The sequence below is a fragment of the Salvelinus namaycush genome, chromosome 32, assembly GCF_016432855.1.
Source record: "Salvelinus namaycush isolate Seneca chromosome 32, SaNama_1.0, whole genome shotgun sequence".
Taxonomy (NCBI): Eukaryota; Metazoa; Chordata; class Actinopteri; order Salmoniformes; family Salmonidae; genus Salvelinus; species Salvelinus namaycush.
In genome coordinates this window covers 12,283,499-12,307,098 of record NC_052338.1, presented here as the reverse complement: position 1 = coordinate 12,307,098, position 23,600 = coordinate 12,283,499, and the positions used below count along the sequence as shown (strand labels likewise).

The window sequence follows — 23,600 nt, the reverse complement described above, 5'->3', positions numbered from 1 at the left end:
GAGTGCCTCAGCATTGTGTTTGCATGCCCACGCTTCCACCACTACCTGTAGGGGCGCGACAACATTACTGCAGAGACAGATCACAAGCCCCTTATTGCTATATTCAGCAAGCCTCTCCTGAATGCCCCGAAACAACTGCAGAGCATGTTACTGGCCCTACAAAACTACAACCTCAAGGTAGTGTATAATCCAGGGCCAGAGATGTATGTGAGTGACACACTCAGCAGGGCTACTGCATCAGGCATACACACACGCTCCATGCATGAACAACACGCAGCGTGCAGCTTACAAACAGAGCAAGTGGATGTTGAACACATCAACCAGGCTGACTACCTCAATGTTACGGACCAGCGCCTGATACAAATCAGACAGCACACAGACAGGGACGAGCAACTCCAGGCATTGAGGTCTGTGATTATGATGGGCTGGCCCGACTGCAAGGAAGAAACTGCTTTAGCCGTCAGAGAATATTGGCCAGTCAAAGAGGAGCTCAGTGTTCAAAACGGAGTAATATTCAAGGGTCAGAGAGTCGTTATTCCCCGGTCTCTGCGCCCTGAGATGTTGGCGCTTGTGCACTCAAGTCACATAGGAGGTGAGGCCTGTTACAGACAAGCACGTGACACACTGTATTGGCCAGGGATGCAGAGTGAAATCAAAGACTGTCAATAAATGCACAATCTGCAATGAATATGCCATTGAGCAACAGAGAGAGACGATGATGTCCCACGAGCTACCGATGCGCACCTGGCAGATAATAAGTCTAGATTTCTTCCAGCACAGTGGCAAAGACTTTTTGCTGGTAGTCAATCATTACTCAGACTTCTGAGAGATTGACCTCCTCCCCGACCTCTCAGCAGAGACAACGATCAAACGCTGCAAGGCTCAGTTTGCCTGCTATGGCCAGCCAGATAGGGTAATTTCAGATAATGGACCCCAATTATCCAGATTTGAGTTCTGAAAATTTGCTGCAGAATGGGAATTCTAGCATGTCACCTCATCACCATGACACCCAAAAGCTAATGGGAAGGCGGAGTCGGCAGTCAAAATCGCAAAGAACCTATGTAAAAAAGCTCTGCGAGAGGGCAAAGATGCCTGGAAAGCAATCCTGCAGTGGCGCAATACCCCGACAGAAGGCATGGATAGCAGCCCGGCCCAGCGCCTCATGGCACAGCGCTTAAAAGCAGCTCTGCCAGTAGCCAGCACTCTCCTGGAGCCATGTGTAGTGACAGACGTGCTGGTGAAGCTACGTCACAGAAGACATGTCTCCAAGTTCATCTACGACAAATCAGCAAAAGACTTACCTGAGCTCAGGGTGTGTGAAACAGTGCGAATGAAGCCACTACTAGGGGACCGGACGGGCCTCTGGAGACTCGGATCCTGTGTACAGAAAGTGGCACCACGCTCCTACTTGGTCAAAGTGAATGGATCACTGTACTGTCGTAACAGGGTTGACCTTCGGATTGCTGAGCCAGCACCTACTCAGAACTCTGATGGTCATAGGGGTCACATGACAAAAGACGGAACCCCAGCAAGTCACATGGGGCATGAGGCAGTGGGCGAAGAGCCAGGGGATCACAGGTTGGCCGCTCCCTCGCCCATCAATACTCCCCTTAGACAGTCAGGTCACACGCCTGTACGGGAACCCGCAGTCCTCGCAGACAAGCCCCCTGTCTTTTCACGCTGCAGGCGTCTGTCCCAGCCACCAAAAATAATTAATCTGTAAATTTCCCATTAGGGATTGTTGAGAGACAGTGATAAAAGTGAAGAGACAACACATTTTGATAAAGTTGTTACCTGAAGAGAAGAAAAAAAAGACCTAAACTGTTCATGTTTGAAATTATTACTAGGTTTGTTTTGTTAGTGAATTGATAGCTCCTGTCCTATTTTATAAAAGGGAAGATGTTATGGGTGTAAAATGGCACAGTGATGCCATCTGTTGGTAAATGTTAATTACTGCAACTCCAGTGTTTTTACCGGTGTGCTTGAGATACCCGGATGTATTGCAATGTACTGAACAAGACTGGTTACTCGCATCAGTGCCTCTGTCTCGTCATTTAACATCCCGACACAAATATAGGGTTGCTAGAGACTCAACCCAGCCATTCAGTGTTTTTGTTCTGTATCTATGGACGCAACCCAGTTGTTCATTCTTTTTGTTCTGTATCTATGGACTTGACCCAGTCGTTCGTTCTAAATGTTCCATTGCCATACTGGCTGGCAACGTTCTTATTCCTTGCTTGCTAGCTAGCCAACTATGGCTAACCTACAGTCATGTCAAAAATAACAGCCAGAATAACAGCAAAGTAGCTGCATTTGCATAAGCTGTTTTCTAATGACATTTATTTGGATACATCCATAACAATGAGCTAATGAGGAGCAAATTTAAACTGACAAAGAAAATGTGCTCACTCGTTAGGACAGTTTTTCAGAGGAGCTAGCCAACAACACACCTACAGTAACACAATCACTTCAAACTGAAGCTGTAAAGACTGCAAATTAGCTGTGTTTAATTAGACTTTTTTTCAATTTCAATTTGTTTGTATATATCCATAAAAATGATGCCAGCTGATTCAAGATTTTGACTGGTTGAGAAATCCTGCCTGCATGTCTGTCTCGTCCCGACTCCTTCATTACTATGGCACAGCAGGAGATGGAATTTGAATACTGAAACAATGTTGCAAATGTCGGAGAGACAGACTGCTACCAGGACAAATTCAACTGCTACTACCACAACAACGGCTGTAGCTCCTAAAACAAGAATAACCACTGCAGGTCCTCAGTGCTTGAGGCGTCACTACAAACCCGGCCTACACCGGGTTTGGCCGGTGTAGGCCATCATTGTAAATAAGAATTTGTTCTTAACTGACTTGCCTAGTTAAATAAAGGTTAAATAAAAAATACCAAAACATATATATGACAACTAGAACTGAAGCCTCTTCTACGACAACAACTGCAGCTCCTACAACAACAACAACTGCTGCTCCTACTAGGAAAACTACAACTGCAGTCTTTACTACCACAACAACTACTACAGCTCCTATTACAAATGACCACAACTGCTGCTCCTACTAGGAAAACTACAACTGCAGCCTTTACTACCACAACAACTACTACAGCTCCTATTACAAATGACCACAACTGCTGCTCCTACTAGGAAAACTACAACTGCAGTCTTTACTACCACAACAACTACTACAGCTCCTATTACAAATGACCACAACTGCTGCTCCTACTAGGAAAACTACAACTGCAGCCTTTACTACCACAACAACTACTACAGCTCCTATTACAAATGACCACAACTGCTGCTCCTACTAGGAAAACTACAACTGCAGTCTTTACTACCACAACAACTACTACAGCTCCTATTACAAATGACCACAACTGCTGCTCCTACTAGGAAAACTACAACTGCAGCCTTTACTACCACAACAACTACTACAGCTCCTATTACAAATGACCACAACTGCTGCTCCTACTAGGAAAACTACAACTGCAGCCTTTACTACCACAACAACTACTACAGCTCCTATTACAAATGACCACAACTGCAGGTCCTACTACCACGACTGCAGCTCCTACAATGACAAGCACAACTGCAGATCCTAGTACCACAACAACTGCAGCCTTTACTATCACAACAATGTCTGCTCCAAATGCTGCTCCTACTACCAAAACAACAGCTCCAACAACAACCACCACAACTGCAGCTCCTACTATCATGATAAGAACTGCAGATCTTTCAACAACAACCACAGCTCCTATTACGACAACCACTAGTACGACGGCCTCTACTTCAGCTCCTACCCCGACAACAAGTGCAGCTCTAACTACTACAAGCACATCTGCAGCACCTAACAACACAGTAGTAGGAGGTGCAGTTGCAGGAGGTGCAGTTGTGCCAGTTTCTGCTACAACTCCTGCAGCGCCTATTACGACCACCACTATTGCAGCGTTGACCACCACAACAAAGTATGCAGCTTCTACAATGGCAACCAAAACTGCAGCTCTTATTATGACAACTGCAGCTCCTAATACCACAACAACTACTGCAGCTCCTATTACGACAACCACAACTTCAGCGCCTACTACGACAATTACAACTGCAGCCTCTACTACCACAACCACAGCTCCTAGTATGACAACAACTGCAGCTTCTACTACCACAACAATGACTGCAGCTCCCACTACAACAACCTCTACCACAGTTTCTACTACCAAAACAACAGAAAGCGACGTGATAGATTGATCAACAACTAAACGAAGCATTTTGTAGGAGTCATTCCAGCTGAAGTTGGGGCACAACCAGTTATTGAGTGCAATTACTTTTTCACACAGGGGCGTTGGGTGTTGCATAACTTCGTTTAGGAAATAAATGAAATAAGTATGTAATTGTTGTGTTATTTTTTCCATCAGGTTCCCTTTATCTAATATTAGGTTTTGGTTGAAGATCTGATAACATTCAATATCAAAAAACTGCATGGCACTGTATATGGTTGAATCTGTGTTTGAAATTCACTGCTCGACTGAGGGATCTTACAGATAATTTTATATGTGGGGTACAAGTAACTTATGTTACTTGTTAAGACAATTTTTACTCCTGAACTTCTTTAGGTTTGCCATTAAAAAAGGGGTTTAATACTTATTAACTCAAGACATTTCAGCTTTTAATTTTTAATTAAAAAAAATAAAATTCAGAAAAACGTCTTTCCACTTTGACATTATGGGGTATTATGTGTAGGCCAGTGACACACAATCTCATTTGAAGTACTTTTAAATTCAGGCTGTAACACAACAAAATATATATACAGTGCCTTCAGAAAGTATTCATACCCCTTGACTTATTCCACATTTTGTTGTGTTACAGCCTGAATTGAAAATCGATTAAATATATTTTCTCACCCATCTACACACAATACCCCATAATGACAAAGCGAAAACATGTTTTTAGACATTTTTGCAAATTTATTGAAAATTAAATACAGAAATATATAATTTACATAAGCATTCACACCCCTGAGTTAATACTTTGTAGAAGCACCTTCGGTGGCGATTACAGCTGTGAGTCTTTTTGGGTAAGTCTCTAAGAGATTTGCACACCTGGATTGTACAGTATTTGCCCATTATTCTTTTAAGCTCTGTCAAGTTGATTGTTGATCATAGATTTTCAAGCCACTTTAAGCCAAAACTGTAACTCGGCCACTTAGGAACATTCAATGTCGTCTTGGTAAGCAACTCCAGTTTAGATTTGACCTTGTGTTTTAGGTTCTTGTCCTTCTGAAAGGTGAATTCGTCTCCCTGTATCTGTTGGAAAGCAGACTGTAATAGGTTTTCCTCTAGGATTTTGCCTGTGCTTATAGCTGTATTCCGTTTTGTTTTATCCCCCCAAAAAGCTCCTTAGTCCTTGTCGATGACAAGCACTGGCGGTTCTAGCATGTATGGCTCCCTGGGAGAACCCCCCCTTCAGCGCCCACTGCCGCCGCCAACAAAAAAAAGCACAAATCTACACTAACTGTAATTTTAATTCTGACATTTGGAACAACACAAATAAATAATCATAACATTTAAAACTACATAAATATACAAATATGTACAAAAATAAGACTCATAAATATCAAAAAGAAGTAACAAAGACAAATAGAAACAAATGTGTTGATTTGGCACTCGAGCATCAATACATTACCCATCCCCAACACTGTCAACCAAGAATCAAGACTAAACCAATTCATCTTGGTGGTGTGCAGGCTGGTTTTACATTATTGTTAATGATTTCGCACAAACCAGAAAAAAATGCAACAATATGTCTGTGAAACTATATATTCACAGTATTATGAATGAATTGTGGTTTATTTGGTAGCATTTCATAGTGTGACTGATTTTACTAATTGCATTAGTACTGTACAAAGTTAGAGGTGCGCTATTTGATAGACCTTCCCAGGCAGTAGCCTGCCTAGCTCACAAACTGAACTCAGCAAAAAAATAAACATCCTCTCACTGTCAACTGCATACATTTTCAGCAAACGTAACGTGTAAATATTTGTAAGAACATAACAAGATTCAACATCTGAGACAAAACTGAACAGGTTCTACAGACATGTGACTAACAGAAATGGAATAATGTGTCCCTGAACAAAGGGGGGGTCAAAATCAAAAGTAACAGTCAATATCTGGTGTGGCCACCAACTGCATTAAGTACTGCAGTGCATCTCCTCCTTATGGACTGCACCCGATTTGCCAGTTCTTGCTGTGAGATGTTACCCCACTCTTCCACCAAGGCACCTGCAAGTTCCCGGACATTTCTGGGGGAAATGGCCCTAGCCCTCACCCTCCGATCCAACAGGTCCCAGACGTGCTCAAATCGATCCCGCTCCAGAGTACAGGCCTCGGTGTAGCGCTCATTCCTTCGACGATAAATGTGAATCCGACATCACCCCTGGTGAGACATAACCGCGACTCGTCAGTGAAGAGCACTTTTTGCCAGTTCTGTCTGGTCCAGCGACAGTGGGTTTGTGCCCATAGGCGACGTTGTTGCCGGTGATGTCTGGTGAGGACCTGCCTTACAACAGGCCTACAAGCCTTCAGTCCAGCCTCTTTCAGCCTATTGCGGACAGTCTGAGCACTGATGGAGGGATTGTGCGTTCCTGGTGTAACTCGGGCAGTTGTTGTTGTTGCCATCCTGTACCTGTCCCGCAGGTGTGATGTTCGGATGTACCGATCCTGTGCAGGTGTTGTTACATGTGGTCTGCCACTGCGAGGACGAACAGCTGTCCGTCATGTCTCCCTGTAGCGCTGTCTTAGGCGTCTCACAGTACGGACATTGCAATTTATTTCCCTTGCCACATCTGCAGTCCTCATGCCTCCTTTCAGCATGGCTAAGGCACATTCACGCAGATGAGCAGGGACCCTGGGCATCTTTCTTTTGGTGTTTTTCAGAGTCAGTAGAAAGGCCTCTTTAGTGCCCTAAGTTTTCATAACTGTGACTTTAATTGCCTACCGTCTGTAAGCTGTTAGTGTCTTAACGACCGTTCCACAGGTGCATGTTCATTAATTGTTTATGGTTCATTGAACAAGCATGGGAAACAGTGTTTAAACCCTTTACAATGAAGATCGGTGAAGTTATTTGGATTTTTATGAATTATCTTTGAAAGACAGGGCCCTGAAAAAGGGCCGTTTCTTTTTTTTGCTGAGTTTAGAATCAGGGCGCCCACTCCGACAAGGTTAATTGACCCACAGTCCCACACGGTGACATGATATCATTGACGTGACGTGCAAATCAGCAATAGAAAACTGATTGCGCAAATGTCACCATTCCGAATATTTGTGTGCGGGTGCCCCGTGCCGCCCACGGCAAGATGCCGCCCTGGGCGGCTGCCCATGTCGTCTATACCTAAATCCGCCACTGATGACAAGCATACCCATACCATGCTTAAAAAAATGAAGAGTGGTACTCAGTGATGTGTTGTGTTGGATTTGGCCCAAACGTAACGTTTTGTATTCAGGACAAAACGTTTATTACTTTGTCACATTTTTTGCAGTATTACTTAAGTGCCTTGTTGCAAACAGGATGCATGTTTTGGAATATTGTCATGCCCTGACCGTAGAGAGCTTTTTATGTCTCTATTTTGGTTTGGTCAGGGTGTGATTTGGGTGGGCATTCTATGTTCCTTTTTCTATGATTTGTATTTCTGTGTGTTTGGCCGGGTGTGGTTCTCAATCAGAGGCAGCTGTCTATCTTTGTCTCTGATTGAGAACCATACTTAGGTTGCCTTTTCCCACCTGTATTTGTGGGTAGTTGTCTATGTGTAGCTGCATGTCAGCACTAGTTGTTTATAGCTTCACGTTTGTTTTGTTAGTTTGAATAAAAGAATGTATTCCAATCACGCTGCACCTTGGTCTCCCCCTTTGACGGACGTGACAAGTATTTATATTTTGTACACGTTTCTATCTTTTCAGTTGGTATTGAGGAGTAACTACAATGTTGTTGATCCATCCTGTTTTCTCAAACAATTTTAAAATCACCATTGATAGTGAAATCCCTAAGCAGTTTCCATCCTCTCCAGCAACTGTGTTAGGAAGGACGCCTGTATCTTTGTAGTGACTGGGTGTATTGATACACCATCCCAAGCCCAATTAATAATTTCACCATGTTCAAAGGGATATTCAGTGATTGCTTTTTTTTTCTCTACCAATCGGTGCCCTTCTTTGCGAGGCATTGAAAAACCTCGCTGGTCTTTGTGGTTGAATCTGTGCTTGGCAAAAGGGGGAATGAATTGTTGATATAATTGCAAAACAAACCCAACCTTAAATTTACTCATAGTGACGCAACTCAGGTTCCAAACTCTGTTTTATATGAGAATGACAATTTATTTAAAATTATATTTTATATCTACTCTCATTGGTTAGAGATGATCCAATCGCTGATTACTTTGTTTTGTACAACACCCCTCATTTTGATGTCACCACAAACGTATGTTTCGTCTGGCAAGGAAACCTCTATTACCATCGACATAATTGCATTAATCTGTTAAACCTACAGCTTCAAGAAGTTTGAAGACACCAAGGGCCGGTTTCACAGACAAGGCTTAAGCCTAGTCCCAGACTAAAATGCCTGTTTGAGCTGTCTTAACTCAAAACAACTTCCACAGATTTATATTAAAATAATAGATTTAGCCTGTTCTGGATTAAACAAAGACGATTGCAAGAGGGAGGATTAGAGCTACTCTAGGACTAAATGGAATCTTAAATGAATCCTTCAAAGAGGCATGTTTAACTTCTGCTTAGTACTGTTTGTGAAGGAGCATGGACTATTTGGAATATCTAAATGAAGACCAACATGCACTACAGAGGCCAGCCAGATGAGTACTTGTGGATAGGAGTAATCCATTAAATTACTTTGACGAAATAGCTTTTCGAGACCGCTTTTGTATGTACAAAGAAAATGCATTGGAGATGATCTTTGCTTGAGCCTAGACTTTCCTCTCTGTCTCAAAGAGGAAGGCCTTTACCCAAATCCCAAAGTTTTTGGCATCTGGAATCTTGTGATTTGTGTGGTGCCAGGGAAGCAACTGTATATAGAATAGTTCAAAGTCTGCAGGGCCATTTGTGAACTGAGGAGTCTTTACATCAAGTTTCCTGATGCTGCTGACCAAGCCAACTATAAAGTCTGCAGGGCCATTTGTGAACTGAGGAGTCTTTACACCAAGTTCCCTGGTGCTGCTGACCAAGCCAACTATAAAGTCTGCAGGGCCATTTGTGAACTGAGGAGTCTTTACATCAAGTTTCCTGGTGCTGCTGGCCAAGCCAACTATAAAGTCTGCAGGGCCATTTGTGAACTGAGGAGTCTTTACACCAAGTTCCCTGGTGCTGCTGACCAAGCCAACTATAAAGTCTGCAGGGCCATTTGTGAACTGAGGAGTCTTTACATCAAGTTTCCTGGTGCTGCTGGCCAAGCCAACTATAAAGTCTGCAGGGCCATTTGTGAACTGAGGAGTCTTTACATCAAGTTCCCTGGTGCTGCTGGCCAAGCCAACTATAAAGTCTGCAGGGCCATTTGTGAACTGAGGAGTCTTTACATCAAGTTTCCTGGTGCTGCTGGCCAAGCCAACTATAAAGTCTGCAGGGCCATTTGTGAACTGAGGAGTCTTTACATCAAGTTTCCTGGTGCTGCTGGCCAAGCCAACTATAAAGTCTGCAGGGCCATTTGTGAACTGAGGAGTCTTTACATCAAGTTTCCTGGTGCTGCTGGCTAAGCCAACTATAAAGTCTCCAGGGCCATTTGTGAACTGAGGAGTCTTTACACCAAGTTCCCTGGTGCTGCTGGCCAAGCCAACTATAAAGTCTGCAGGGCCATTTGTGAACTGAGGAGTCTTTACACCAAGTTCCCTGGTGCTGCTGGCCAAGCCAACTATAAAGTCTGCAGGACCATTTGTGAACTGAGGAGTCTTAACATCACGTTCCCTGGTGCTGCTGGCCAAGCCAACTATAAAGTCTGCAGGGCCATTTGTGAACTGAGGAGTCTTTACATCAAGTTTCCTGGTGCTGCTGGCCAAGCCAACTATAAAGTCTGCAGGGCCATTTGTGAACTGAGGAGTCTTTACATCAAGTTTCCTGATGCTGCTGGCCAAGCCAACTATAAAGTCTGCAGGGCCATTTGTGAACTGAGGAGTCTTTACATCAAGTTTCCTGGTGCTGCTGGCCAAGCCAACTATAAAGTCTGCAGGGCCATTTGTGAACTGAGGAGTCTTTACATCACGTTCCCTGGTGCTGCTGGCCAAGCCAACTATAAAGTCTGCAGGGCCATTTGTGAACTGAGGAGTCTTTACATCAAGTTTCCTGATGCTGCTGGCCAAGCCAACTATAAAGTGCAATTCTATGAATATGGGCACTTCCCAGGAGTGATTGGCTGTGTAGGTGGATGTCATGTTCCCATCAACTCCAGATGCTGAGGAGTACAGGAACCCTAAGAACTGGTTTTCTATCAATGTTCAGGGTGTATGCACTCCTAATTTAGAGGTTTCAAACATTGTTGCCCGTTGGAAAGGTGCAACTCACGATTCAAGGATTTTTCTCAACTCTTCAATGTGTGCTCTGTTTCAGAGAGGACAACATAGTGGACTACTACTTGGTGACAGTGGATATGGTCAGTAACTTTTTAGTTGCTCCATACATAAATCCCACAACAGCTGAGCAGCAAAGATACAGAGCTCATGTCCGCATGAGAGGGATGGTCAAGTGCATGTTTGGAGTATGGAAAAAAATACATATATTGATTCCAGTGTTTACACAATACACTTCGTTTCAAGCCAAGAAGATGCTGCAAGGTGATCATTGCTACAGCTGTGCTGCACAACTACCTGAAGCAGCATTGCTGTCCTGATCCTCCAATGGAAGATCAGGATCAAGCAGATGTGCACATGGCTGAGGCAGGCAATGACCAACGAGGACTTGCACAAAGAGTTGCTTTCACATTGCAGCACTTCAACTAGATGAGATGCATTTAAATATGACATGTATTCATTATGGCTTATTTCTGCTTTGATAATGTTTGTTCTGTACAAAATTAAAATAGTTTGCAGCAAAATTAAATGAGTGACTAAACCAAGGCTGGTTTAAAATGTAGTTTATGGTGATTTAAATACTCACTCATGAATATCCAAATTACAAAACATTTTTTACATATATTGTTCACCATGGCTGGCAATCAAAATGGTCTCATTACTGTATATTTTTGGGATCATACCTCTCTTCCAACTTCATATCCAAATCAACCTGTAGAATTATCCTGTTATGTTCTTCCTTCAGATATTTCATTTTATGCTCATGAAATCCTCTGGCTAACTTTTCATGCATGGTCATCTTTTTTGGTTCTCTTCTGAAAGGTGGTGGCAGCATCTTCTCTCATGGATGCTATAGCAGATGGAGGGTACACTCACTGTGCACAGGCTCTTCCAACCTGTTCAGATTGCTTTCCTCTGGAAAAAGAACACTGTTAGAAGTACAAATAAACTCATATGGTCCTTAGAATGAGAGAAGAATAACGATTGACACAGACAGTGGAATATATTTACCAAAGGAAGTAACCAACTTACTTTCTTTGGTATATGTATCATTTGTGCTCAGGTTGTCATCTGAACTGTCCTAATGGTCATCGTCTGGTATACCATCCAGAGGTTGCTAGTACTCTATTATTCCAGACAGCAAGTCACTCAATTCTTCAGTCTTGTCTTGGTGGTCCACCACCAGGAGTAAATCGCTCTCTTCTGATCTCTGCAGTCTCTCCTTAAAGCCAGTTTAAGGTTCTTCCACAGAGTCTATAAAAGGCAGACATCATTCAATATGTGATGTCACAAAAATATGAATATGAGAAATCCTGATAATGAAGATATCTCACCTGAAGTTGTTGTACTATTCTTGTGGTTACATTTTCATTTGCATTGAATTCACTGCAAATTGCAGCCCAACCACTCTTTTTCTTTTGCTCAGTAGCAGAAGTATGGTTTTTACTTTCAACAACTGGATGGTTTGACAAAAATGCTGTTGTAGCATTTTTTCAAATTCACAAAAGTTTTTTGAACTAATTATTTTTGCCTCTGTAATTGTTTCGTCTCAATATTAATTCCAGTAATGGTGTTTTCTATTCCATTCTGGGTTTTTGTGAGCACCATTAGACCAACAGCATGTGCTCATACTTAACCTAATCAGGCTTAACACAGGTGTTATCATTTAGGCTTACTTACCTTACTCCAGGACTCTACAGTCGCTGACTAAGCCAAATTTAAGCCACGTTCATGAAAGCTACTTACATGTCCTAGTTTAACTAGTACACATTAAGGCCTACTTCTGGCTTAATCTAAGCCCTGTCTGTGAAACCGGCCTCATATCTATCTGTATCAAACACATACAAAATGTGTACACAAGTACTACTTTTTTTAAATAAAGTAATGTCACATCACCAACCAATTTACATCTGATTAAAATGGATTGTGTATAAAAAACATGATCAGGAAGGAAGGACATAACTAATATATTTGAGCTGAGCCCAGGGCACTGCTGGAATACTTTAACGTGTCCCATTTCCTTCACGCTTCCTGTCAATAATCCCCGATTTGACAATACTGGACAGCGAAAGCTTTGTGGTGAAGCTATCCCTTGCAAACACCTGTCTAATCACGTTAGGATCATTGTTTATTATTACTATTCAGAGGGAGGAAGAAAGAATGCCGCTTTAAAGCACTCAAACCTAATATTCGAACTGGGCTCTAATTTGATAGCCTAGCCCTAGACAACATCCAATCATAGGCTGCGTTTAGACATGCAGCCCAATTCTGATCTTTTTTTAAACTAATTGATCTTTTCACCAATCAGATCAGCTCTGAAAAAGATCTGATTTGAAAAGATCTAATGTGATCAGTGGAAAAAAATATCAGAATTGAGCTGCCTGTGTAAACGCAAACATAGTGGCGCGTAATAGATTATTAACTCCAGATGTTACCGTTTACCTTGTGAGAACGTATATTCTGATGCAGTAACGTCGTTCCAATTGGTAGAAAGCTGCAGCCAATTGCAAATACTTCCTAAATATACCTAGGAGAGACATGAACTATCATACCGTTTTCAGCATTCGGTGAGGCATTGTATGAAACCATGGCTTGGCAAAGGAGCGCGCTGCTTTTTTTTCCGGCTTGGCTTTGCTTTGCATTGCCTGCAGCGGGATGGGAGCGCGTTTCCGAAGAGGCAACATTTTCCCACCACAACCTTGACACAGAGGAGAATTATACCAAAGACAAGGCTGTAGTGCAATTTGGAGACCCCGCCAATGTCAATCTTAACGCCGACCGTGGATTCCAGGTGCAATTCGAGGAGGAGTCAGATGCAAACAAGTGGGTATCCGTTACCGAAGCTGCCCCAGTCAGTTTAGCGGTTCTGTGCGGTGAGGAGGAGTTTAAAGTAACACTTCCAGCTGGTCCAATGAGTGAAGTCAAGATTTTGGGTAAGTTATTTTATTTATAGGTTTAAAGATCATCAAATGCAATTTGGCCACTTTGCTCATTCTTAACTTTCCCTACAGGACCCAACAGTATGCTCTCTGTTCTTGAAGCCCCAGAATCCTGTGGATACTCCTTATATCAGAACGTTTTAACTGTCAGCTTTTCAGGCTGCCTCATTAGGCGTCAGGTAGGGTTTTTTCCTTTCCACGTTTTAAATTATACATTTAATGTTGTAAATGTCATTGGAATGATTGTACATTTATTGCCACACTGACTCTCTGCAGGCTGGGCGGTACAGCTTGATGGTGTTGTTTGTCAATGAAGCTGGCATAATGGATGTTTCTACAGTGTCCTGTGCGGCTAGCCCCAAATCCTCTTTGTCCTCGACCGTACACCTGCCCCCCTCTAATGGTCTTCGCAATGCCCATGGTGGGCCTCCTTCAAAGTGTTTAAATCCCAGCCCTCAAAATCCCACCAAGTCTCCTGGTGAGTCATGAAATGTTCCGGGCCTGGTTTCCAAAAACCATCGTTAAGGTTTCACTTCAATGAGTTCATAATTGAATGCCTGCCTCAGTCCACTAGAATAGGTAAATGCGTTGGATGCTTCCCCCCCTCCTGCATTACTTTATACACAGATCTCCCCGCTGGACACAGAATCGCATACTTTCTGGTTCTTTGTGACTGCAGATAACTTTAGAACAAATTTGCGACGTCTTTGCAAGTGATACAAACAAGTGACCTAGATATGTTTCAAATCGAGATGACTGCATTGAAATGTAGGCTGAACCTATTGAACAGCTTTTTAATGTTCAATTGAGTTTTGCTACTGTCTGTAATTTGTCTCAATATATTTCATGTGTAGCCTATGGTGTGCCAAGTTTATTCTTTCTTTGACTAAGCATTAGAATAAGCCACCTCAATATTTGGTGGTCTGAGGCAGTCGGTAAAGGAGCATTTGTGAAATGGCTCTGAATTTCTTTTTTAACAATGCTCCTAAGAATGTTAACTGAACTTGGCCTTAATATGCTATTTGGAAACCTGGTCATTTTGACCAGTTAAGAGGTGCTATTGAAACTGGTATATCTACTCCAGTGCCTCAGCTGGACTTCTATCCACTGGTCATTGAGTTTACAGCTATTACTGAACAAACATAAACACAACGATTTTACTGAGTTACAGTTCATATGGAAATAAGTCAATTGAAATGCATTTAATTTAGGTCCTAATCTATGGATTGCACATGACTGGGCAGGGGCGTAGCCATGGGAGGGTATAGGCCCACTCACTGGGGAGCCATGCCCAGCCAATCTGAGAGGTTTTTCCCCACCAGGGCTTTATTACAAATACTCCTTAGTTTCATCAGCTGTCCGGGTGGCTGGTCTCATACGATCCCACAGGTAAAGAAGCCAGGTGTGGAGGTCCTGGGCTGGCATGGTTAAACCTGGTCTGTGGTTGAGGCCTGATTGGACACTGCCTAATTCTTTAAAATGGAGGTGGCTTATGGTAGAGAAATGAACATTCCTGCAGTCAGCATGCCAATTGCATGCTCCCTCAACTTGAGACATCTGTGGCATTGTGTTGTGACACAACTGCACACTTTATTGTACCCAGCGCACCTGTGTAAATATCATGCTATTTAATAAGCTTCTTGCTATGCCTCAGGTGGATGGAGTATCTTGGCAAAGAATAAATGACTAACAGGGATGTAAACACATTTGTGCTAGAAATGAGCTTTCTTTACAAATGGAACACATTTGTGCTCTTTCAGCTCATGAAACATGGGACTGACACTATACTTTTTTTATTCAGTATAATTAGTTGCCTACTGATCTTCACTTCTACTTCCAATGTTTTTTGTATTTCAGGCTGCAGTATTCCCCAGAACCAGCACTTGGCTTGTGGTTCCACTGGAATCTCGTCCTCCCAGTGTTTGGTGATGGGTTGCTGTGTGGATTCGGCAACTTCCGCCTGCTTCTACCCAATGGATGGTAAATATTGTTTCACAGGGCACGATCATGTTTGAGTAGTGAGGACTGATGTGTACCGCTCTCCCTCCCCAGAGTGCACTGCAGACAAACAGTTTATCTTTGCTGTTCACCATGACATCACCACTTTCCCTGTGACTCCCACCAAACTTGTGGTTGCTGGGAAGTCTCGCTGTGGCCCAGTCATTGTCAATGATAAGTTTGTGGTCTTCAAGTTCTCAGTCACTGAATGTGGAACTCGCTCATATGTAAGTGGACAAGAATATTATGCCCTCTGGAACCCTCCTGGTGTGGTTCTTGATGATCCACACAATGACTTTGTTTTGATCTTAATTAGGAAATTGGTGGTACCGTGATCTACACAGCAGAGGTACAGACGGCCGTCCGAACCCTTAACCTGAAGTTTGGCATAATATCCAGAGACAACCCCCTCAGGTTATCCAGATGTCACACATTTTGCAACAAACAAAATGGGCATTGCTTATTGGACATTTTCTTCAGTTTGGTGTTTAATGAACATCTCAATGTCTAAACCTTTTTCTAGATTTCTGTTTATGCTATATGCCTCTGTCCTAGTATTCCTATATATTGAGGTGATTCACCAGTTAAGTAACTCAGTGTATAACTTCAAATATTGCTGTTGCAAATTCCATGAATATTTGCCTCTTGGCACTTTCAGAATGTAATCTCACTTGAGGAATTGTTAAATGCACCTGCTGAGATTGACTAGTACCCCCCCCATGTTTGTCTCTAGAGTCATGGTTGAGTGCCGCTACCCTAAAGCTCTGGGTACCCTGCCAACAGCGGCGAGTGTGGGCTACATGGTGAAAAGCCCCAGTGTAACATTCCCTTCAAAGGTGACATCCAAGGGACTGTTTGGTGTCGAACTCAGGATTGCTGAAGGTATCTGGCTGACATGTAAACACGCAATGGCCAGAACATAATGGTTACTGTCCCATTGTTGGGAATTCTTTACATTGCTGACAAACCCAACACTTAAATTGCTCTTTTACCCCCCCCCCCCCCCCACCAGACAAAACCTATACTAAGTACCTCAAGCGGCACCATCAGCCCCTGCATCTCATCCTGGGTAAACTTGTGTATCTAGAAGTTCGTCTGACTTCTCCAAATCCACAGGCGACACTTTTGGTCAACTACTGTCTGGCTTACCCCCGCTCTGCCAAGAACGTTCTGGTGCTCATTCACGAAGGGTAAGCACTGCAATGACATGGTGTGACTGATTTGCCTAACGTACTGTAGCTTGCGTATTGGTGGGCTACCTTGCTCTTGAACAGCCATTGGCTTTTACCAGAGGCTGAAACTCTGGTTGGGCTGGACTCCAATGTTCTCTTAATTTTGGCAATGAGTCCCTTTATGTACTTAACTAGAGTCAGGTCAACTTATGGCTCTGTTTGTCTGTGTATGCAGTTGAAGGAAGTTTCGAACTAGCGGTGGCACAATGAAGTTTATAGGTATCTGCTAGCTTTGGCTAATGACACTACCGATCACTTCCTTCATATTGGCCATAGGGGCAGACAAATGGTATCCAACTTCATCTGACTCAAAAGTAAAGGGCCTCATTGCCAAAATCCTGAAGGATCCCTTTATTATGTCGATGAACTTTGCCCCATCCAATGTGTAGCCCTTTCCGTAGCCAAAGCATGACAGCCATTATGTGACAGAACCCCTTATACCAAGGGTATTCAACTCTTACCCTATGAGTTCCAGAGCCTTCTAGTTTGAGGGCCTTACACTGCCAAGAGGAAGTTGTCATTGAGTTCTCTTGATTCATTTCTCACCTAGATGTGCCAACCCTCAGGACCCCAATGTCTCCATCCTTAAATTCAGCAACCTGCCGCAGAACCGCCACCAGCGTCGCTTCATGATCCAAGCATTCCAGTTCATGGATCAACGGACCAACAAGTATCTGGATGAGGAGGTGAGGAAACAGAATGGGGACTGATTCACACCGTGATTGGTGTATTGTCACATGGTGAATGAGGCTTTAAAAAAGCTCACTCTATTGTGTGCAATTTTTATTTTTTTGTGCTGCAGTCTAACATGTTTAGTTGGTATTGAATCTCACTTCATTCCTCCCCACCAGATCTACTTCATGTGCTCTACTGAAGTGTGTATGCCCACAGAAAAAACTTGTGAAGAGCGCTGCTTTGATGCAACTAGGAGGTGAGGAAAAAGACTGGGGACTTGCATCGCGATTCCCTGAATTGGTGTATTGTCACATGGCGACTGATGCACAACTGTAGTTGGCCTACATTTTATACAATTTGTCCCTTTTTTTATTATTTAGTTAGTATTTAATCTCACTTTATTTCTCCCCACCAGATCTACTACATGTGCACTAGATAAAATAACTGAGAAGAGTGCTGCTTTAAATGAAATGTGAGTCTTGCTTATCTTTTGTTCCCAGATTTGAAAGTAACTCGCTTCAGTAGGAGCACTTCTCGCTTTCACACCTACCTTTGTTTTCCAGGTCTGACTAATCTACAGTGACAAATCTGATACTTGAACATACTAAAGAAATGTGGTAATTTGACTAATGTAATATTGAAATAAATCTTGTATTTTGCCTATATCTGAGTTATATTCATTGTTTTGAGACTTAAGTCTGCTTTCTAACCTCTTTTGTGTGAGAGTTTGTACAAACGCAGTGTATGGTATACTGGTTTGCTCTGCAGCATAGCTGACTTGGGCGATGTAACTAATTACTGTAGCTACTACACCCTCATTGTCAGCTTTGGTAAATTGTGCATACGGCAGAGGTGTCACAAATTGTCTTGAGGGGAAGTGGGTGATTTAGCTGTTTGGTGACAGACTTCTGGGTGCATTTTGATGCAGCCTAGAGGGATTTGTCTTTAAGGACATTATACCAAGGCACTGTCAACAATGCTAATCATTCCCGGTCGGGTGTTCTGCACTTGGTGACTCTCTGGATACGGTTTCCCAAAAGCGTCTTAAGGCTAATTTCACATTAACCATAGGATTCTAATAAACTTAGCCTTAAGATGTTTTTGGGAAACTGGGACCTGTGCAAGGCAGTGCCTCCCTTCAGCTCATGTTCAGTTGACTTCAGTAGCTTTTGACAGCCCTGAAAAGGTTTTTTGTTGCCCTTGCTGGATTGGGGTGTAGTCATAACAAGATCTTAGCAAACAGTTTTGAAATGTTTAGCAACAAACCATTTACTCAATGTTTAACATTTAGCAATGAAAACCATCTATTGGACATTCAGGGGTGTATTCACTAGGAAGCAAACAAATGGGGAAGGGCCTACCTGACTTTGTCCAATAGATAATTCTGGTTAACTTTTTCAGTTTGAGTAAATGCTTGTTTTGGGACGGTATTTGTCTAAAGGAAGACATCCCAGGTAGGTCCCTCCCAATTTACCCCTGGTGACGTGTCACACCTGCGCACAAATAATAATTCAAATAGACCAAGAAGCTCACGATGAATCCCAAACCAGGCCCTACCAAATTGCCGTTGTCATCTGTTGCTGACAATTCCGAAGTTGACTTTCAGAGTGGCGCGGTGATCACTAAACCATGAACTTGGGAACACTGTCTTCAATGATGCAATTCATGCCCCCCCCATTGTTTTCCAAGCTATAAACAAATTACACATCTAAAATTGGGAGCATTTGTTTTGTGTGAAGTCTCAGACACGCGTGTGTCGTAATTATACACACCTATATTATTTTGTATGAAATTGGCGAACTACAAACATATTGGGGTGAGTGGATAGCGCTTCGCTCTGGAGCCTGCTGGCTTGGTCATTGTGTTTAATTAGCCCATAAGTAACTTTCACTCCCTCAGCATTGGGACATTTGTGCATACGGCAGAGGCGCTTGTGAAACCGCAAATGGGGTGATTTAGGTTACATCAGTCACAAACCCTGCCCATTTCTTCAAGCAAATTGACTTTAAACACAACCTTAAATGAAGACCAAAGCACATTTTTATGAAATAGCCCATTTTTGGCTGTGGAAGCTGACTTGGTTTCAGCCTCACATTTCCAAATCGTATCAACAGCAAAAGATGCCAGGCATGTGCATATATAGAGCCCTAGGAGGTGGCGTTTTTGTAAACTGATAGAAATTCAATCCAGTCTTTTCTCTCGTAACTTTAACCCCTCAACAACCAAAATATTTAAAATGTAGATTACCATTCAGTTTGGGGTCACTTAATTGTCCTTGTTTTTGAAAGCAACGCACTTGTTCATTAAAATAACATCACATTGATCATAAATAGTGTAGACGTTTTAAATTACTATTGTAGCTGGAAACGGCTTTTGAATATTTTTTTTACGGAATATCTACATAGGCGTAGAGGCCCATGGCACGTTGTTAGCGTTCTAAAATGCTAAACTTGGATCAGCTAATCGATCATTAAAACCTTTTGCAATTGTTAGCACAGCTGAAAACTGTTCTGATTTAAAGAAGCACTAAAACTGGCCTTTAGACAAGTTGCGCATCAGCATGTGCGGGTTTGATTATAGGCTCAAAATGGCCAGAAACAAAGACCTTCTGAAACTCGGTTGTCTTTACTTGTTCTGAGAAATGAAGGCTACTGCCTTACTCAAGAAAAGTGTTTGTATGGGGGCTTTAACAATTTTACTTTGTTTGCAAACTAATGTGACCAGTATTAATGCCAAAAACCGACGCCTCACACATTCTCAACTGGCAGCATTAAGTAGTACCTGCAAAACACCAGTCAACGTCAGTGAAGAGGCAACTCTGGGTTGCTGGCCTTTTAGGCAGAGTTGCAAAGGAAAAAGCCACATCTCAAACTGGCCAATAAAAAGATTAAGATGGGCAAAAGAACAGACACTGCACAGAAGAACTCTGCCTTGAAGGCCAGCACCCCGGAGTCGCCTCTTCACTGTTGGCGTTGAGACTTTTGCGGGTAATATTTAATGACGCCAGTTGACTTGAGGCGTCGCTTTCTCAAACTAGACACTAATGTTCACCGGGGCCTCCCACTCTTTCTATTCTGGTAAGACAGTTTGTGCTGTTCTGTGATGGGATTAGTACACAGCGTTGTATGAAATCTTCAGGTTCTTGGCAATTTCTCAGAAGAATAGACTGACAAGTTTCAGAAGAAAGCTCTTTGTTTCTGGCCATTTTGAGCCTGTAATCGAATCCATAAATGCTGATGCTGCAGATACTCAACTACTCTAAAGAAGGGCAGTTTTATTGTTAAAGAAGCAAGTTTGTTTATAACGCATGTCTACTAGGGTTGTTAGCCCACCTGTCTAATGATTATTTGGCTTTTCTTTTTCTCTCCCAAAAGCAACACGGGTCTAATATGAGAAATGGCTACCTGTAAAGTAATGAGTGACCATTTTAGAAAATCATGGGACATATAGTCTTTGGTTGCATGCTATTTTATGTCAATCATATTACTGCAAAGCCTATAATTGATGCTTCGTGGTCTTATGCTGCCATCTATTGGTAATATTTAGCAATTAAGTTAAATCACATAAAGACATTGGTGAAGCAGCTGAGAAACAAATTTTCTTATTAATTCCTGAGATCCATCTCAAACCTGCCCCACCTATCCCAGTCAATTGCTGGACTTTCACATAGGTTACTAGGTCACACCGAGTTCAAACCACATTTAAAAAATGTCAGTGGCTTTATAAACTAACATGTTAACCTATGCAAGCATTTTTGATAAAAAACAATCAAATCTCTTGTACTCTAATGGTATTTACTAACATTATTACAACAAGTGTTCTAGGCTACCCTACCCAAGAATTAGGGTTAGGGATTAGGGTTCAGGCTAAAATAGGTTATACCTATTGTAGGGTTTGACCCACATCAAATTACCCAGCAGCCATTTTAGAAACATCAAATTGTCCAAAACAACAAAAAACATCTGGCAGTTTAAATCGGCTACATCTTGAAAAAGGACACGGACATGTGTTTTGTTTAGGTTTACACCTTTTCTGAAAGTAAATATGGTCAACCATGACCAGAAAATGTTTAAAGTTTAAATGGCCATGAGCCAGCCATCAGCACTATTGGTCATAAATGTGTACCTAGGCGAACAGTGAGCGTGCTCACCGACTAGCTGAAACTTTGTTAATACGTTATTTGAGTTAAGCAAAAGAGTTTAACGAGGACATATCTTATTACCAACAATAGCGAAGCGGGCATTGTGACGTAGCACAGTGGGCTGGGAATAGGATGTTGTTCGGAAGGCGAGTTGGTGCTCATTAGAACGAATAGGAGCTGGCAGGGTGAAAAATGCCCTAAAATAAGGCCTGTTTTTTTTCGCAATAACTTCAAAATGACGGCAAACGGATGGTAATATTATGAATCTGGGCTCCACGGCAGATGCAATGAACTAGTTTGTATCAGAAAAGCGTTAAAAATGTAATGTGTCCAGTTTACTCTTGATGCTGGCATCGGCTGTAGCTGAGCTTCTAACGTTTGCTAAATCCATCTCCTTGTTTTGAATCCTCTTGGCTATATTCTGGTTGAAACATGTCTGGTTGACTGTCACCATGTAGATAATAGATGCTCCATCGAATTTGTGTCGATGAGAGAAACCACTTGAAGCCATTGTGTCTGGCCAGTTCTTTCAGGTTTGCCCAAAGAATTGTTCTTTGATGAGGTTTAACGGCGGTTGGCATCCAATATGTTGCATTACAGCCACCTACTAGACTGGAGAACAACTCCCTTATACTATGCTTGAAATAATAAACAAATACCCTACCATATGACACTACACTCACAAAAAACTAAAAATAACACCACCCTACTCCGCTGTTTATTCCTACCTCATGCCATCAACCTGAAAGGATGGGACATCGCCACTTAACACACCCTGTAAATCTTCTCCCACACCCAAATACCTCTGCAGCTGACACCACAACCTCCATGGATTTTCCATCCCTGCAGTACAGTTGATAACCATTAGTATAAATGCTAAAAGTCGGTTCAAAATGTGTTTCCCAGTCGGATCTCATTTATTCAAGACTTCCCAGTTGTCTTGAACTCAGTAAAGCATAATTTGTGCCGTGCTTAAAACAACTTAATTTACAGCATAACCAATGTTGAATGTTTATCATTTTAAACTTGGAAAAGCGCCCCTTAATCCCAGATTTGAGACCCCACAGCCACTCTACTGAATAGCAGGCTAGTGATTGCTTTGAAATGCTTGCAGTTAACGTTAGCCACTCACTAATTCCTTCCAAACCACTCATTGTTGAATTTGCAATTCCCAACTTGTTGTGTAATGTTTATGTCCAATGGCTGATGGGCACATATACGTTTTATCTATAATTTCTCTTCGCATGAGAAGGATTAAAAAGGATTTGCCAGTAGATTGTCAACTTGATTCATGATAATAACTGCTAGCTAAGATGTTGAAATGATCAGTCCAATCAAAGCTACTGTACATATAACGTGTTTTGACGCCATTTTATCTGTGACCAATGACCTTGAACCTTCTTGGGTCGGCACATCTAATGTAACTCTATGGCAGCACCCAAGGGGCTAGAATTTTCTAGCTCTCCCCTTAGACTTGGCGGTGACGTAGTGTCCCCATAAGTGACAGAACACTGAGCCAATCACAGCGCAATGCTCTGTAATTTCTGCTGGGTTGCCCCACCACCACAGAAAGCACTGAGCTAGGCTGAAACACCTGCATTTTGGAGCTGCCTTACTCAAGAAAATAAAAAAGAGACCATGTTGGTATGCAGCTTTATTAACTCAATGATATACATATCTGTTACGTTGTTTGCAAACTGATGTGACACGTTAATGCCAAAATATCATGCAAAACAAGCAAGCAAAAAATGTGGGGCTCAAAACAGGTGTGGCTCTGCTCCACCTGCCCTGGTGTGGCTCTGCTCCACCTGCCCTGAATGACAGGTCGCCACTGCACCTGAGCCGTCATAGTGTATAATTTTTGTATGTATTTTTATTTAACTAGGCAAGTCAGTTAAGAACAAATTCTTATTTACAATGACGGCCTACCAAAAGGCCTCATGTGGGGACTGGGGCTTGGATTAAAAATACAAAATAAAACAATATATAGGTCAAAACACACATCACGACAAGAGATACAACACTAAATAGAGACCTAAGACAGCAACATAACATGGTA

At 42.3% G+C, this 23,600-nt stretch overlaps 1 protein-coding gene across 1 annotated transcript; it reads left to right on the top strand.

Moving 5' to 3' along the window:
- Positions 1-1,135: 1,135 nt before the first annotated feature.
- On the top strand, positions 1,136-17,660 carry LOC120026835 (zona pellucida sperm-binding protein 4). Its single transcript, XM_038971545.1, has 10 exons — positions 1,136-1,633; positions 13,348-13,489; positions 13,568-13,669; positions 15,353-15,475; positions 15,548-15,720; positions 15,810-15,907; positions 16,227-16,375; positions 16,506-16,683; positions 17,276-17,411; positions 17,577-17,660. Exons 1-10 carry the CDS (start codon positions 1,136-1,138, stop codon positions 17,658-17,660), a joined length of 1,683 nt encoding a protein of 560 aa, XP_038827473.1.
- The last annotated feature ends 5,940 nt before the right edge of the window (positions 17,661-23,600 follow it).